Source organism: Pteropus vampyrus, unplaced genomic scaffold (genome assembly GCF_000151845.1).
Source record: "Pteropus vampyrus isolate Shadow unplaced genomic scaffold, Pvam_2.0 Scaffold4, whole genome shotgun sequence".
NCBI lineage: Eukaryota > Metazoa > Chordata > Mammalia > Chiroptera > Pteropodidae > Pteropus > Pteropus vampyrus.
The window spans coordinates 2,401,061-2,419,666 of record NW_011888785.1 but is presented as its reverse complement, the minus strand read 5'-3'; the positions used below and the strand labels follow the sequence as shown (position 1 = coordinate 2,419,666).

The 18,606-nt window shown below is 33.1% G+C and overlaps 1 protein-coding gene across 1 annotated transcript in view; it reads left to right on the top strand.

The window, feature by feature from the left end:
- The window catches only part of HDAC9 (histone deacetylase 9), a 351,710-nt gene that overhangs the window by 277,121 nt on the left and 55,983 nt on the right, over window positions 1-18,606 (top strand). The window contains exons 3-6 of the mRNA XM_023532496.1: window positions 1,023-1,264; window positions 4,662-4,812; window positions 5,793-5,919; window positions 8,105-8,226. Of these exons, the coding sequence (XP_023388264.1) occupies window positions 1,023-1,264; window positions 4,662-4,812; window positions 5,793-5,919; window positions 8,105-8,226 (642 nt within the window). The remainder of the gene's footprint in view (window positions 1-1,022; window positions 1,265-4,661; window positions 4,813-5,792; window positions 5,920-8,104; window positions 8,227-18,606) is intronic.

Sequence of the window (18,606 nt, the reverse complement as noted above, 5' to 3'; positions counted from 1 at the left end):
TTGTCTTTACCTAAACCTGTTTCATTCAACTACTTTGATTCCTGTGGGCAAGGGTCTTAGTCAAAATGTTTAACAACCAGTTTGGCTAAGCATGTATTAACCAGAATGGATGCTAGCCATAAACATGCAGATCTGCATATCTCTTCTGTCTGCGAGCTTTTGTGCTTACACCACTCGTAGATGTTATCTGGTAGAAGCTGTGCTAAAATTTTAAACACATTATCAAATTTAACTTTTATAATTTTAAATATCTGTAATTATTCTCCAATCATCAAAACTTTCTCCAGTGGCTTGATCGAATAATTGTTTTAATCTTCCTCATGGTTTTTCTGCCTTGTTTATTTTAGAAGTAAGGTAACTGCAATACAGATTATGACCATTTAAAAACCAGCATTTGGAAGCTTGGCTATTTTCATTCCTTGATATTTGATCCTGACACCATTACTGTGGTTGATTAATTAATCTCACCATTTCTCACATTTTAGCATACAGATTTGTATTTTTTTCTTTGCTAGGTCCAATAGCCCTCCAAATGAATTACATTAAAAGCTTAGTCCTTAAGAAATATGTCTTATAATAAATTTTCTGACTCTGATTACAAACAAGAATGTTCACACATATACAAATTAAGTTGTGTTACAAGTTCCCTATTATCACATGACATCTTTTTCCTCAGGAGAGTTGCATTTTTGGTCCTAAATTGACTTGACTTTTTTAAGTGGTCCAGTAGAATAAGTTTTATGAACAACTTTGTACCAGCAAATAACTGAAGTTATCTCTTTGAAAAAGGGAAATGTGGAAAATTCATGGTAGAGTATATATTGCTGGGTGAAAATTAGGTTCATTTTTATATATCAAAATTGATATAAAAAACCACCTTTTATTATCATTGTAAATAAATGACTAGATTTGTTGATGTAAAGTTTGTTGTACAGGGTATAGTGTCTTTTATTTTTTGTGTCCTAATCAATGTGCTAATTTCCTATTCTTTATTATCTCTTTTTTTCTTACCATTTCTTCAGTGGATGTGAAGTCAGAAGTTCCTGTGGGCCTGGAGCCCATCTCCCCATTAGACCTAAGGACTGACCTCAGGATGATGATGCCCGTGGTGGACCCTGTTGTCCGTGAGAAGCAACTGCAGCAGGAGTTACTCCTCATCCAGCAACAGCAACAGATCCAGAAGCAACTCCTGATTGCAGAATTTCAGAAACAGCATGAGAACTTGACACGGCAGCACCAGGCTCAGCTTCAGGAGCACATCAAGGTAGCAGATGTTTCCTTGCCTCTGACCTTTTCACTCAAGGAGCCTGTATCATCACATGGGCATAAGAATGAGCACAGTGGGGAAGGTTCTGTGTGATTAACACATGCAGATATGGCTCAGAGGAAATAGTGGTTGTACTGGTGAAAACCTGGGATACAAGTGGTAAGAATGCTGACTAAAAACTTGCTCTGATTCTTTGAGAGGCCTCTACCACTCTTATCCTTTAGTTTGTAGCTTCAACAGTGGGGAATAGTCACTTCCCACCCTTTTTAGATTCTCTTCTACATTTTTTTTTTCACTCGCCCCATCTGCTCTCCACCAAGAAGAACCACAAGCCCGGGAAGATTCATTTTATATTTCTAAAGAAGATGCTTATAGTATTTATCAGAAAAGATTAGTCTCTTTGTGTGAAGCAAGAGCTTTTTTTCCCTAATACCCTTTATGGAAAAAATCTCATAATGTATACATTCAAAATAATAACATAAAAAGCTCAAGAGAATTATATATGAAGAAACTGGTACAATGTTTTCAGTATTTTTATATGAGTCTAAAAGACTATAGATAATAATTTATTGAAAGAATTTTGAGAGTAGTTGACTATTTGTGACCCAAGTTGTTTAAATTATTCTAGGAGAAGTATGTCTATGTCCCAGAATTTTTTAAGGTAGACTAGTTTCTTGTCAGATCATTTTAGATGTGTCTGTATATCTATTTCTTCTCTTGTATCTTTAGAGATAAGTATTACTTTAGCTTTATTTATAAAATGTCTTTCAACTTCCTGACAAAGACATTTAAAACAAAGCTGTTTTGGTCTTATTAAATACATGTCTAATTTCGCTTTATTATGACGGTACTATAAAGCAGCAAATATTTATAATTAAAAATTTTATGTCATGCCCAACTCCTTCAAAATGACTTAAATGTGTTAATTTATTGATATAACTAATATTATTTATATTATTTTGTATTAAAGGCACTTGATCTATTACTTGCATATCAAATGCAAACACATTTATATGGGGTTAATATAGATAACTAATCTATGTTAATATTTATATAATTTTATAATATTAATATTACAGTGTCTGAGAAGGTTCCTATGTTTCTTGTTTTATAAGATATGTCCTTAGACTAGAAGGCCTACTTTATCTTATTTTCCAAAAAACACTCTTCAATGCCTAATATAAACTATAATAATTTTTTTCTTTTAATAGTGAATTTTACTAAAAGAACTCTTGAAATTTATTGATCTACAAGATACCTTAAAAATGAGAGTGAGGATTTTGGTTTTTTGTCTCCTGGAATCAGTAGTTCATGGCTATATTTTGTAGTGTCGGAAACCTTTATTTAGTTTATAGACTTATTTTTGAATGGTTTCTGAAGCCTTATTATTTGACCTTTTAAACAATAGTAGGAATATTGACATCTAGATCTCCTTATTCCTTCTAGGCAAGTTAGGATAGCAATGTTGCTGAGTAAAATTTATATTCTTCACCATATTTAAGTAGCCATATGGTTCATTTTGCGGTGGTAGGTGAACCCTGTTGCCCCAAATACGAAGCCATATTGATGTTACTGCTCTCCTTAACTTCTTTTTCACTTATGTTTGATGTCTTTTGTAATTGTAAAGATCAACATAAAATTTTTGAAGTAATTTATTGTTTCATTTTACTCAAAAGTTAATAGTAGCAAATAGGTAATTAGTTGTTATTTTGTCCAAAAGTAACACGGTAGGTTTATTAACGGAAAATATTGGAAAAGAAAAGTTTCTCGAAAGAAAAAGGATTCTGAGGTAGCTAAAAGGAAAATTTAGCTTTGAAATAATTTTCCAAGTTAATAAGTTGTTTTCTCAGACACTAAAGATATACTTAAAATTTCCTTTTAAGTTTTAAGAAGGTTTTGCTTTAAAATTTTTGTTTTTATTTTATTTTACACTTTTTATGGGTAAGGCTAAAAGTTGATACTTTTAATATTCATTTAGATTTTATTTTCATGAGGAAGACACAGTGTGTAATGTTTTATTTATATTAGCATTTTGAATCTTTGGCTTCTATAATCAACATCTTGAGTTAGTAGCTGTTATCCCATTTTTCTGCCTCATAAGCTGAGGCAGAGAAAAATACTGTAACTTGCCAAAGGTCACACAGCCAGTAAGTGGTACTTCTAGTATTTGTAGTCCTGCCTTGTCTGTCTCAAAAGCTGTCAAACCTTCCTGCCTCTCTTCTGGACCAGAACATCTGAAACCGAAGGGGTGAAGTTTTGTTTCCTCATTCCACAAAGCCTTTTATCTTTATTCTATTATATTTGAGCATAAATTTCATAGTTTAGGTACCTATCTAATATTAACAGCAAATGATACTACCTTCATTAGTATTGAGAGTAAAAAATAGTAATAATAATTAAAATTTGGATGGTTCAAACTTACAGACTAAATTTCACATACATTATGGACGTCATGTGTGAGGGCAGTTATTTCTCTTATATAAGAGGAACCAAGGTTCTGAGTGGTTTACTAAGTTGTCTGGATCTCATATCTAATAATGTCAGAATGTAAGTAGAACCCCAAGTCTCTAGTTATTCCTCAGTAGGCAAATTTACTATTATCTATTGATGTCTGTTTCTCAGTCTGAGAGAAAACTGATATCTCACAAAACAGTTATTTAGAATGCTTCATATTCATGATATTTATTGTTTGGAAGTGAATCCAAGGGATGCAGACAACTGAACAATAATGCATCAAAGTGCAGTTTAAAATTTTTGTTTTAAACTGTCTTCTTGACCAGTCTCTCTAATATGAAGGTTTTTGTGTGCTGGAGGAGCAAGCCAGATTTCTGCTATTTTGAGAAAAGAGCCTCTTATCAATATTATTAAGAGCCTCTTATTAATCTATTGAGAACCTTTTCTGTAAGGTTTTGAAATTTTTAACATTCATTCTATTTCAGATAAATTTCTCCCAAATTAACTCATTTCTCACCGTTCTATTCAGTTCGATTGTTTTCACACCATTTTTTTGGAATAAGAAATGAAGATTTTACTTCTTTATTTATAATATGAGAGACTTAGTAAAATAGACTTCTGGGCAGTTCTTGCCTTTGTCTGTTTCATATATTTCAGATTATAAAGAAAAATTATTCAGGGAACTAAAGATCTGAGTGACTTTTTGATGGGACAGAACAGGTAATGAAGCTACCTAAAAACTTGCTTATGGGTGACATTAAGACTATGACATTAACTGCTTGCCTTTAGATTTCAATAATTTACCCCCTAAAAAAGTGGGTAAAATGTAAATAAATACAAACAAGTTCCAAAAGCTCATACATAATATTTTGATTTTGGTCAGTGATGACTATGAAGCCTAAAAAAATTGCACACTCTCATGTCTTTCTCTTCTCGCAAGTTGCAACAGGAACTTCTAGCCATAAAACAGCAACAAGAACTCCTAGAAAAGGAGCAGAAACTGGAGCAGCAGAGGCAAGAACAGGAAGTAGAGAGGCATCGCAGAGAACAGCAGCTTCCTCCTCTCAGAGGCAAAGATAGAGGACGAGAAAGTAAGAGGCACTGGGGTAAAAGATGGACTCTCTTCCCTCATCTTTAGCTGATCGCCGTGCAGAAAGAAGCCTGATAAAGAATGGAATTAGACTTGTCAAAATCATCTGCATTTAACTAAAAGAATAAATTACAGACCCAAATGTAGAGCTTTGATGCCACATATCAGCTCTCTGCTTTCAGGAAGTAAACATAGCATTGTCTGGCAAAGATACTAATTTCTGTTGTTTTGAATTTTAAAAATAGTATTATAGTAAAGCAAACTAGCTATGCCACACTGTTTAATAATAACCTTACTGCTACATTTTCTCACTATACCTTTCTCTGGCTCAAATAATAATAGCTCTGTAAGTCAAGCCTTGCCTCCATTTAGTTTTTGAGTTCCAAGACTTTGGGAAGATTTAAGGCAGAACATTTGTTTAAAAAAAAAAAAAAAAACTATCCACAAGAGGGAGACAGATCCAAATAATTCCTCTGTGTGAGGTCAGTTCAAAATCAGGTTGTTGCAAGGTTTAAAACAGGATGACTTGAACTGAAATTGCCAGCAGTGTTTATTTGTTTAATGCTCAAAAGAGTTTTTTAAAAAGTTTTTCAAAATAGCTATTCAAAAAAGATCATTTAATGTGTTCAATCACTTATGTGATTCCCTAAGATTCTTGATTTTTAAAAGGCAGTGTTCTGTTCCTCAGCAGTATTTTTAAAGCTTAGGAAAAAAATTAGTATTAATCTGGGATTCCCCTTTCTATAAAACAATTTTAAAAAATCATTAAAGTTCTTTTAAAAATTGGTGCTTTAATCAGTAGTTACAAAATAATTACTTTGCCATTTTCTAAAGTCCATTTAGACTCTGGTTTCTTCTTTTAATAGGAAAACTTCATTACGGTGACCAGTGGTATTACTTCTTAATTTTCGCTAAATACTTTAGAGTCATGAAAGTATCAAACCCCAAATCAACGTCTGTTTCTATATGCATGTGTTTCAGGGGCAGTGGCAAGTACAGAAGTAAAGCAGAAGCTTCAAGAATTCCTGTTGAGTAAATCAGCAACGAAAGACACTCCAACTAATGGAAAAAATCATTCCGTGAGCCGCCATCCCAAGCTCTGGTACACGTATGTTCAGTGTTTGGCTGTTTTCAATTCTGGGGTCAAGAACATAGGTTGTATATTTAGCCCACCTGGGCACAGATCTGGGGCTTACTAGTTCTTTGCTATGTGGCTATGGGCAAGGTCCTTGACTTCTCTAACATCCAGTTTCCTGCTCCGTAAAAAGAGGACAATAATAGTACCAGTCCTCTAGGCTTTCTGGAAAGGTCCTACAAAATCATGTGGTGAAGTGCGTAACAGAAATAGGGCTTAATAAATGTTAACAGGTAGCCTCTTGTGGGCCAGGAAGAATATATGTTCTTTGTTGAATGAATAATTGACAAATGTGGGGTGGGGCATCGAAATTGGTTTGTATTTTGCAGTTTTCTATTCTTAGATGGTGCATCTGACATTTTTACAGTTATTTCTGAAGATTTGGCAGGTTTAGATTTTATTTTATTTGGCTTGATATAAGATGGAGCTCTGAGCTATTTTTAAAAGTCCAGAAGATTTTTTATTTAAAAAAAAATAAGGAGGAAAGAAGACTAGGGAGGGAAGGGGAAGAAAGAGAAGAGAGGTACCTAATTAAATAAATCCAAGTCTTCAGTAACTAGTTTCCCCTGCCTATATCACCTTATTTCTTCCCACCCTGTAACATGAGAGATTAGCTTCTGATACATAAGCGGACAAAACAAAACAGTGCGATGTTATGGTTTTTATGGAACCAAGTTTCCCCAAGTTCAGTAAAGGAATACTATATAATACACAATTCTTCTTTCTGTAAAATATAAAGGACATGAGTTTTTTAAAAATTCAGGACAAAACTAATAGGCAAAACATATTTGGATAATACACTAACTAATCGATGATAATTTAATTTCTCCCATTTTATAAATGTTTGCAGAATGACCATAGGATTTTAAACTTAAATATTTTTAATCCTTTACATCATAAGGATAAGGGAGTAAATATTTGATTACACTGTTATACTGAAATTGTAAGCATCACAGGATTTCTATTTAAAGCATTATTATACTTATAATTCTATTTTATTTTTCTCTGACTCTAAAAAAAGTTAACTGAGGCAGATTCCATAATGCTGTATAAATACTTTTTAATGGTTTACCTAATTTCTATCACACATGTTAGTTCACTTGAGAACTAGTCCCTAAAGAAAATTTTTCAAATGCTCAACCAACATCACAAAATATTTAAAAAGAAATACCATTTTATTATCTAAAATTACATACATAATTTATGTCCAATTTGTATTCTTTCTAAGTTAAAGCCTGTTTTAAGAAGAGATAATACCTTTTTCGGGGGAGTGGGGAGGCAATAACTACATGCAAACAACTAAGCTCTTCCCTTGGCTTTATGAATCATGACTCTCAAATGTTACTTAGCAATCCCTTTTTGTATTGAACTGAACTTCAGTAGGGTCCAACTCCAGACAACCATAATCATTAACTTATGGAATCTGAATGTAATACTTTTTTTCCAGTTATGGCTAGATGAAATATCCTTAAACCAGATAATTCTTGAGAATGTGTGATTCAAATTAATAGTACTGGTAGAATGATCACCTTGGTGGTGATACCATGCCCTAGCCATTGTTTTCTTCATTTATAATAAGTATAGGTACTTAGAACCATTGGTTAGTCTATGTTTTGTCCTGTAAACTACTCTTCAGTAGTGCAAATGTATCTCCTTTGCTGTATTTACGTAGAAAAGAGAAAACATTTTGAAAAATCAAAATTATTTTTTCAAATCACAGTCACCTGAGACTGGTGTACATGTGCTTTCATGTAGTATCTACCAATTTTTTAAAAACGAAGTCCTTCTGTGTTTACTTTTACCTTGTTTATTCTACATTGTTGACAGAAAAGGATTCAGATGACGACTTTTTCAATAGCATGACTCTTAAGAAAAAGTACACAATAGTCTCAGATTATCAAAACTCAGGATCTTGGTAAATTCTCTCTTTTAGTAAAACAAACTTTCTATGTGACTGTGTGACCAAACACATAGTGGGCATTCTTGTAAGTCCTGCATCATTCCATAACATACTGCTAAAGTGAACTTGGTTACACTAAAAAGGAAGAACATAAACAGAGCTGAGCCACGTGTACAGCATGTGCAACTGATTATTGCTGACCAACGTGCAATAAAAACTCCAGTGCAAATGGTGGACCCTCTTTTTTTTCTTTTGTAGGGCTGCCCACCACACATCATTGGATCAAAGCTCTCCACCCCTGAGTGGAACATCTCCATCCTACAAATACACATTACCAGGAGCACAAGATGCAAAGGATGATTTCCCCCTTCGAAAAACTGGTAAGCTAGTTTAACAGAAGAGTCCACTTATTCTTCCATAACATACCTGTAGTTTCATTTTGCCATGCCTCTAGCGGATCTATGATCAAAGGATTTGATCATAGCCATCATGCTCTCTGCACCCCTGTCCTCAGAATAAATAAATAGTATGTGCAGGCACATTTACACGTGCACAGAGACACATACACACACATATACACCTATTTCTATATCAGTTTATTCAGTATATAATTCAAGTACATTTTTTAATTTAAAAGTTTATCATATTTGGATTTTAGACCAATTATCTTATTAGCAGTAAATAGTAGAACTAAGGAAAGTAGAAATTTGATTTCTCAGAAAATTTAAATCTTTTCCATGAATAAGAACTTCTATCATAGTCACCATTAATCCGATTTTCTGTTGAGCTTCCATCATTTAATACAAAAATGGGAATAAAAAACATTATTTCTCACACATTTTAAAATCCTTAAATTTCAGTAGTTTAAGTGGTGAAAACGTAAGGCCAAAGCTGTTTTCTAAGTAAGTGACTTGCCTAATGTCTTATAGTTTATAGGAGAACTCAGAGTAAAGTTTTGTACCTAATAATCTCATGTAATTATATTAAAATTTGTTTATGGGAACTGGGACAGTGAAGCTTCTATTTGGAATTTGGTAAGCAGTCCCATGGTTCTAAGGCCTGTGTTTGTTTTCCCATCTTCTCCTTTTATAACCCTCTGATAATGTGCACATTTTATGTGTTATATGCTCTTACCTCTATAATAAATATATTTAGACTTTAGCAAGATATAAGCATAAATAGCATTTGTGTACTTTCTGTTCTAAATCTTGTGATGTTTTCCAAATGTGGCTCTTTAGAGAAAGTTGTAAATTAAAAAAATTTTGTATCCACAATTGATCTAAAAAGTTATTCAGAGAAGATAATTTGATCCATTTTATTTTACTCAGGTCTGCTTGAAGAAGTATAGATCTATGTAATTTGTATATGAAATCTACCAAGAGAAAATGATTTCAAATAATTACATTCGTTTTCCCAAGCAATTTTGAAAAATTAAAATGGATATAGATTATAAAAACACATACCGAAACTATTTTCTGTTATATAATTTACCTGTAACATAATGAAGATTTAAAAATATAATCAATCATGAAGAAGAATGTATTACCTACCATCTGTTGTACCAGGCACTGAGGAAGGATGATCAAGTATTCCAAAGCAATTCATGCCTTTTTCTTTTAATAGCCCAAAGATTTTTACTCTGACGATAGGTATAGTAAAATACTTCAAGAATAGTATACAAAAGGGAGAATGAGTTTTATGAATTGCATCAGAATTTCACACTATTATCTACAAATCATATTGCCCTTCATATAAATAAACTTCTCTGGGATGAAAGGAAGAAAGCAAAGAGTGAGCCTCCATGTATTTCTAAAACATGGAGTATAGTTTATGAAAATTGATCCGTAAAGGACAGGAGTTTTAGAATGTGCGGTCTTTGATCTGCAGCCTTGACGTTTAGTGGCACTAAGGGCATGTGTAAGAACTATTGACAGAGATTATGTGAATATTGCCCCAGGTCTCAGGGCAGTGACTGGTATTCAAGAGCCCACAGAGTCACGAAAGGAAAGAAAACACAAGTCTCCTTATGGCAGGAGGTTACTGATGAGTGATATAGTTACATTCACAGAGAAAGACTTCTACCCTGCTGTGCACACAGCTTTTGAATATATTCTTACCACTGGGAGATTGAAAACTGACTGCAGAACTGACACTGACTTTGACAAGAAGTGGCATTTGGAACCAGTAAGCAGGCAGGAAAAAAAATCTGGGTTTTTTCAATACTGTAGGACAAATACTAAGAACCCATACTTTGTGTCCCACTGTTTCCATGAGAACAATGTTGGATTTTTCCTCTGTGAAGAATGAGTAGCAAGCTGTTAATTTATTCTTGTAGAAAGTCTCAATCCATAATAAAATTCAAAGTGAAATCCTGCTCAGGATATATGTTATGGAATTGTATTCAAATCTGTACTAATATGAAAGACCTTTTCAGTGTCTATGGGATATATAATAATAGTGAAAAGATACAGCCCTTGTCTTTTCTTTTTTCTCTATTTGCCCAGTGTTTTAAATTTCATCCCTTTGTATTGAAAACCTGATACTCATGAAGTGTCAGGTTGTTGATCTGTAAAAGCAAACATTTTCTAGCATTGTACCAATAAGATTCTTGAACAACTATTAATATTTTTATATCTCTATAGAGGTTTTAAAATATCCCTTAATTCAATTCCTATTGTCTAAGTATGTAGGCTATAATTAAATACAGATGTTTTCTACACATTATCTAAAATACTTAGAGGTACCCTTCATTAATTACAAATAGAACTCTTCCAACTTTGATAAATATAATCCATCTCGTGTCTTTCCAATCCTCTGTGAGAAAGTTTAGACATATATTTGCACTAAATAGAAGAGCATCAAAGTAGAGTCAAATAATAATTTTTACTTCAACATTTGTTATATTGTTGTGACTCAATAGTTATTATAAAAGAAAGTAAACAAAAAAATTACCATAATAAATATACATATGATGATTAGGAAGACTATTTAAGATAATTTACACATAAAGCTACGTCATATTAATTGAAATCTAGGATAGCGGCATTGATCATATAGTGTAAATACCAGAACAGCTGTAATACAGTTGAGCTTTTCTCTTGGGGCCTGATTATCATCTTCTGTGAACTGAATCTTAGATTTACAAGAAATTGTTAAATAAGTGGATTCTATTTTTGATCTGCATAGAATACTAAATATTTTCCGTTTCTTTTTAACTTACATCAGTACTGAATTGCCAGTATGTATTAGCAAGATTTAAGGGAGTAAAGCTGGAACCAGAGTAAGAAAATCTTAATGACCTTAAAAACTGGCCGCAGGGGTCTCCTGTAAGCAGTGAACACTATTTGGAACCTCTCTTGACCTCTTAGGACCCAACCGAACAGTGACAACCTAGGAACAGTGGACCATAGAAGTCTCATTGTGCCTGCGGAAATCTGACCTTTGTCATGCAAAGTGGACCTTTACTTCCTTCCCCTTAGGAGAATCATAGTTGCTCATAGAATTTGAGCATTTTGGAAACATCAGAAAAATACTAATAGTTGGCTCTAATCAGCCACATTTCTAAATCACTTTTAAATGTAGGAACTGAGAGTCATTTGTTCCTTTCACAGCGATGCATATCAAAGGCTTTCATAATTGGTTGTGAAGTTGAGAATAAAATAATTGTTTTTAATTTTTATATTTTTGGCCCACACTTGAAGTAGCTCTTCTTTTAGAATTATACTCTGGTTCCTTTTCTTCCTTAACACAAGGATTTCTTGATACTGAAATTTAGAATATTTTATTGAACTTTATGGTTTGGCTGCAAATTATATCATGTTGTAATAGGTGATTTTTCCCCCTTAATATAGTATGCTGCTGAACTGATAATAAACTATAAAATTGGGAAAGGAAGCTTCTGGGTCCAGACACTTTTGAAATAGTCCATGTTTCTCACGAAGATAGCGCCTATGTGGTGACTTTGAACTGACTTTCAGAACCATTTGAATTGTATTCTATTCCAGTGACTGTGTGCACATGTTTCATAAAATATTACGATAAAATTTCTAGAAGTTTTTATGCTCCATTAGATTATTGGGGACTCACCCAGTGAACTTTGCCTTTCTTTGAATGTTGCAGTCTTTCCATTTAATGCTTCTGAACAAAGTGAACTGGCTGGCAAGATTAACCTCTTAAAGTGCACAAGCTATATAAAGCTTGGCTTGGGCTAATAGGACTGTTCCAGCTCTGCTGAAATATTCATTTTAATGGTCAGCAACACTAGAATAAGACTCAAAGATGGAATGGGTCCAAACATAAGTTGAGGTTTTGGAAGGCCAATGTCATTTTCCACACTGAGTAAATTGGAAAGAAGGCAGAGAGACGAGATATATAGCTTTATAAATCTCTCTCAGTATAGCAGTTAGAAGTTATATTGTGGTCCTTTGGTGACCTTTGCAAATTGTTATAATCCAGAATCAATACAAGAAGATTTTTAAAAATGTTTTAAATTTTTGCTCTCTTGTTCTTCTCTCTCCAGTTCTGTGTCTTTCTTATAATACACAAACGGATATGGATGTGCACACATGGACGTAAAAACACACATCTGCGCAGATAGCACTAAGATAGCACTTCTGCTTATGAAAATATTGACTTATAACCTTATTGCAGATTGACAAAAACTAGAGCATTTTTATATATTTTAGTACTCTTAGTTCCATTGTCTTGGCGATTCTTACTTTGAATTATTAAAATATATTCTTTGTGAGTAAATTTACACCAGTTTTCCCAGAGTTGAGAAGCAATGTGGCAAAGTAACACAGGCTTTAAATCCATCTGCCATTTTGAAATCTGGATCCTCAGTCTTGGAAAATTTATATAATCTCTTTAGACCACAATTTCCTCATCTGTAAAATAAGAATAATTATTGCACTCAGTTCATACAATTATTTTGAGGATCCGATTAAGTAATGCATGGACTGCACTTAGGATCATGCATAGGATTTAGGGCATGCTTAATCTTAACTTCATGTTTCTAGTTGATAAGGGATTGAGTTTATTTTTATTGGGTTAAAAGAGAATCTCTTATTATTGTGGAGTCTTTTTTTTTTTTTTTTAATGTTGACCTTGGTTAACAAAATCCAGTAAGTTTCAGGTGTATAATATACATATGCATTGTGTATTCATCACCCATAGTTAGGTTTCTTTCTGTCACCACATATTTATTTGACCCCTTTTACCCCAACTACCTCTCCCCTCCTCCCTCCCCGCCACCCTCTGGTAACCACTAGTCCATTGTCCACGTCCATGAGTCTCTCTTTGTCCTGTTCATTTGTTGCTTTCAGTTTTATATCCCACACATGATTGATATCATGTGGTTATTCTTTCCAGTTTATTTCGCTTAGAATGATTATCTCAAGGTCCATCCGTGTTGTCGCAATGGCAGTATTTCATCTCTTCTTACGGCTGAGTAATATTCCATTGTATATATGTACCACAGCTTCTTTATCCAGTCATCCATTGTAGGATACTTCGGTTGCTTCCATGTCCTGACCATCGTGAATAATGCTGCTATGAACATAAGTGTGCAAATATCCTTTTGGATATGAGTTTTCAAGTCTTTGCGGTAAATACCTAGTAGAGGGATTGCTGGATCACATGGCAGATCCATTCTTAGTTTTTTGAGGAACCTCCATACTGTTTTCCATAGTGGCTGTACCAATTCGCAGTCCCACCAGCAGTGTATGAGGGTTCCTTTTTCTCCTCATCCTCTCCAAGATTTGTTATTACTTGTCCTGTTGATAACAGCTATTCTAACAGATGTGAGATGGTATCCTGTGTGCTTTTGATTTGCATTTCCCTAATAGCTAACGATGTTGAGCATCTTTTTATATGTTTGTTGGCTATTTGTATGTCTTCTTGGGAGAAGTGTCTTTTCGGGTCCTCTGCCCATTTTTTTAATTGGATTATTTGTTTTTTTGTTGGAAAGTCTTTCTAAGGTCTTATATTTTCACCTTTATTGGTAAAACAAGTCAAATGAGGAGAAAGTGAAAACATTTTTATTTTAAGCTATGTGCAATGTGCAATGCTAACATCAAGAAGGGAGCAGATTCTGGGATTTCAGAGCCCAGTATGGTGTCCAGAAGGAGCAACAGACTTGTTTCTGTCATTTACTGTAGAAGGAACTCTTAATTGATGTTCTGTGCTTACTAGGGCCAAACTGAGTTCTAATTTTGCCATTGACTTCATTTTCAAATTAATGGACTTTAATTTTTATGCCAGTTTGAGCAGATAGTAGAGGGTAACCATTTTATTCTCTCTTCTCCCCCAGAGTCTCTGCTCTTATTAACATATCATAGTAGTTTGGTACATTTTGTACAGTTAATGAACCACTGTAGATACATTATGATTAATGTAGTCCATAATTTACATTAAGGTTTATTCTTCATGTTGTAAAGTTCTATAGATTTTGACAAGTGTATAATGTTGTCACATATCCACTATTACAGTATAATGCAGAATAGATTCACCACCCTAAAAGTCCTCTGTACTCCATCTATTCATCCCTCCCCTGACCAACTCCTGGTAACCATTGATATTTATCTCTATAGTTTTGTCTTCTGCAGAATGTCACGTAGTTGAAATCATTCAGTATGTAGCCTTTTCAGATTGGCTTTTTTCACTTGGCAATATACATTTAAGATTACTCCATGTCTTTTGTGGCTTGAAAGCTCATTTCTTTTTATTTCTGAATAATATTGCATTGTATGGATGAACCACAGTTTATCCATTTATCTATTGAAAGACATCTTGGTTCCTTCCAAGTTTTAGCCATTACAAAGCTACTATAAACATTCACATGTAGGTTTTCGTGTGGTTATAGGTTTTCAACTCAATTAGGTAAATACTTAGGAATATGATAGCTGGATCTTATGGTTAGAGCATGTTTAATTTTATAAGAAACTTCCAAACTGTCTTCCGGAGTGGCTGTACTATTTGTTTCACACTTGCCAGCAGTGGATCAGAGTTCCTGTTGTTCCACATATTCACCAGCACTTGGTATTTTCAGTTTCAGTGTTTTGGATTTTAACTGCTCTAATGGGTATATAATGGTTTCTTGTTGTGGTTTTAATTTGTAATTTCCTAGTGTTAGCATGGGCTATCTTTCTCCATCCATTTACTTTCAATCTATCTGTGTCCTTATATTTAAAATTGTTTTCTTATAAGGCAACATATAGTTGTCTCATTTTTTTCTGTTTTTTGTTTGTTTGTTTAAACCCACTATGATAGTTTCTTTTCAATGATTTATTAAACCATTTATATTTAAAGTGGTTATTGATATAGTTAAATCAATAACTACCATGTTTGTAACTGTTTTCTAATCACTGTACATACTTTGTTAATTTTTATCTTCCCCTCTGTCCTGCCTTCTCTGGTTTTAAGTGAACATGTTGTATGATTCCATGTTCTCTGCCATCTTAATATATTAATTGTACCTCTTAAAAATTTTTCTTTTGTGGTTTCCTTAGAGTTGAAGTACCTATTTACAGCTAATTTATATCCACTTTCAAATACTATTATATTTAATATTATACTGCTTTACGAGTATAGTTACCCTATAACAGAGTATTCCTAATTCTTCTCTCTCATTTTAAAAAAAATGTTTCTATTATTGATTTTACCATTCAATAAGCTAAAATTACCCAATACATTGTTAATATTATTACTTTGAAAAATCTATTAGATCCATTAAAAATAAGGAAAATAAAATATTTTATTTTACCTTTATTTATTCTTTCCATTATATAGATCTGACTTTTTGATCTCTATCCTTTTCTTGCTGAAGAACTTCTTTTAATATTTCCTGCAAGGCAAGTCTACTCACAACAAATTTCCTTAGTTTTTGTTTGAGAAAATTTTTATTTCTACTTTATGTTTAAAGGAGAATTTTGCTGAATACAGATTTCTAGGTCGCTGTTTTTTATTTTTCTTGTAACACTTTAAACACTTCATTATACTCTCTTGTTGCATGGTTTTTGACAAGAAATTTGATATAATTATTAATCTTGTTACTCTATAGACAAGTTGCTTTCTAATATCCTCTGTTTTCCTTGAAGGTATTCTCTTTATCTTTGGCTTTCTTTAGTCAAATGTAATATGGTTAGATGTTTGGTATTTATGCTACTTCATGTTCTCTGAGACCCCTGTATCTGTGGATTCCAGCCATTATTCAAATATTCTCATGTTCCTTTATCTTCTTGTTATTCTGGGATTCCCATTATGCATACATACATTATATCTATTGTAATTGTCCAAGAGTCCTGGGGTATTTTCTTCTTTTTTTCTTTGCCTTTCATCTTAGGAAGTGTCTGTTGACATGTCTTCAAGGTCATTGCTTCGTTCCTCACCTATTTCTAATCCAACGATGAGCCATCAAAGGCATTCTTTATTTCTGTGCTTTTGATTTCAAGTATTTTCTTTTGATCTTTTCTTAGAGTATCCATTTCTTAGCTTATGTTCACCGATATGTTATTGCATGTTGTCAACTGTTTCCATTAAAGCCCTTAACATATTATTCATAGTTATTTTAGCTTCCCTATCTGATATTTCCAAAATCGTTGTCATGTCTGCATTTTATCTGATGCTGGTCTGATGCTCTTCAGATTGTGCTTTCTCTTGCCTTTTAATATGTTTTGCAATTTTTTGTTGAAAGCTAGACATGGTATATTAGAAAATAGAAATTGAGTGATTAGGCTTTTGGTGTGAGATTTTATGTTAATGTGTCTGGTACTGAGCTATGTTTAATATTTGCTGTAGTGATAAGTGCCAGAGGCTCTAGTTTCTTTGAATTGTTTTGTTTTGTTTCTTCCCTATTTTCTTGGAATTTCCCTAAGAACACCTTCATAAATAGAGTGTGTGTCTTGCATCCCTCTCAGCTGTAATCCATGTTATTATCCTGGAACCCTGTTGATGTGGTAGTAAGATGTCATGAGGAGTAATGTTCTATAATGCCATGATTAAATCTTATTTTTTTAGTGGGTATGAGTCTGAGATCTCTGACATCCACAACTGTTTCTTGGTTTCTTTTTATCCTCCTCTAAAGTGAAACAAGAAGGCTAGAAGAGGCTGCAGTTGACTAACTGCCCTTCCATCCAGGTCAGATGAAGGTCTGGTAAAATATTTTTTCTTGTAGGCCAGGTTTTTATAATGAGAAATGCTCTGGGTATGTTTCTAACTTGTGACTTTTCTCCTGAGCATATTTCTAAATGGCTACTTTTCTCTCCTCCTATATCCCTACTTTCTAGCTTTACTTAAATAGGGAAGGAGTTTTTACTGATCTTCACTGAGAGAACCTGATTGGGTTCCTATAAGTAAAACCCATGAATGTGTAGGGTCCCCCCTGAGATTGGGAGCCTAGAGTTTTTAACTCTCAAGCTGGCCTACACTCAGCCTCCAACGATTCATCAAAATTAACATTTAAATGTTCATACCAGTTACTGACTCCAGTGGCCTCTGTTTCCAGTAAGCTGATCTCAGCTTTGATTTTCTGTATTTCCCTCTCTCTCCAGATTTTGAGGTGCTGATTTGCTCTGAGACCTCAATTATCTGTTAGATCTAAGAAAATTGCTTTGATTTTTAATTTGCTCAGCTTCTTTTTGTGGTGAGAATGAGAGAAAAGATTTTCAAGCCCTCTCCATTATGGAGTTGATGCCATTGACTTTTAAAACTGTAAAATAGTCTTTAAAAAATTAAAACACAACATTTCAATTTTTTATGTGACAGATTCATATTTAAGCAATATAATTCCTATTAATTAATTGTAATAAGTATTTTGAAAAGATTAACATCAATAATTGACTCTCTTTCCACTCAGCTTGGTCATGGCTAACAAATCCATGCTAAAAACTGTGACAGAGAGAGAATGGCTGAAATAATTTTAAATCACATTTTGGAAGGAATGTAATACTTTGTGCTGAAAGCTTTGCCTAATGATTCATTCTATGGCATTTTATTCTGTGCCCTCTTTTATATATCATCTTTCTCTTTTCCCTAATGGGAACCAACACTCCATTGATTTTTGCTACTTTGAAAATAAGTTTGATGAAATATTGGGTTGGAACAGCATATAAACTACCATGTAAGCAAGACTTTAGAATAATAAGAACTTTTTTTTCTGTGTTTCTTACTTTGTTTATAATATCAAAGACTAGAAATTTGATAAGGTGAAAAAAATCAATCCTTTTTTAACATTCCAAAAATTAGAAAATTCAGTTCTTTTTTGAAATAGTATTTGACTTTTTTACATAGATAATTTACTTTGTAAAGGAAGGCTTTTTGTTATATTTAGTTATTTAGATTATGAAAAGTTAGTTATTTTAAACTACCATATTTCATTGATTTTAAGACGTGTGCTTTTTAAACAAACATCTGAAATCTGAGTGGGTCTAATAGATATTTCATAGTTTAACTAGAAATGTGTTCTGGTTTTGGAATTTTACTGGTATACAAGGTAATTGGGCATGTTACAACTGATAAATTTTTGTAGTATTTACTAGAGAATTAAATGGTTTAGTATAGTAAGATGACTTGTGATGAACACAAACTTTTATAATATACAGTTTTTCATTTAAAATTATAAAAAGCATAATGGAAATTAATGTTTCTAAATTTTTTTTATTCAAAAGTTAGGTATGGTTAGCTTAGTTTCAAGTAACAAAATAGTTTTTCACAGTTCGATAAATGAGAAACTGGTCTTACAGATCATGTATGCAATATGTATA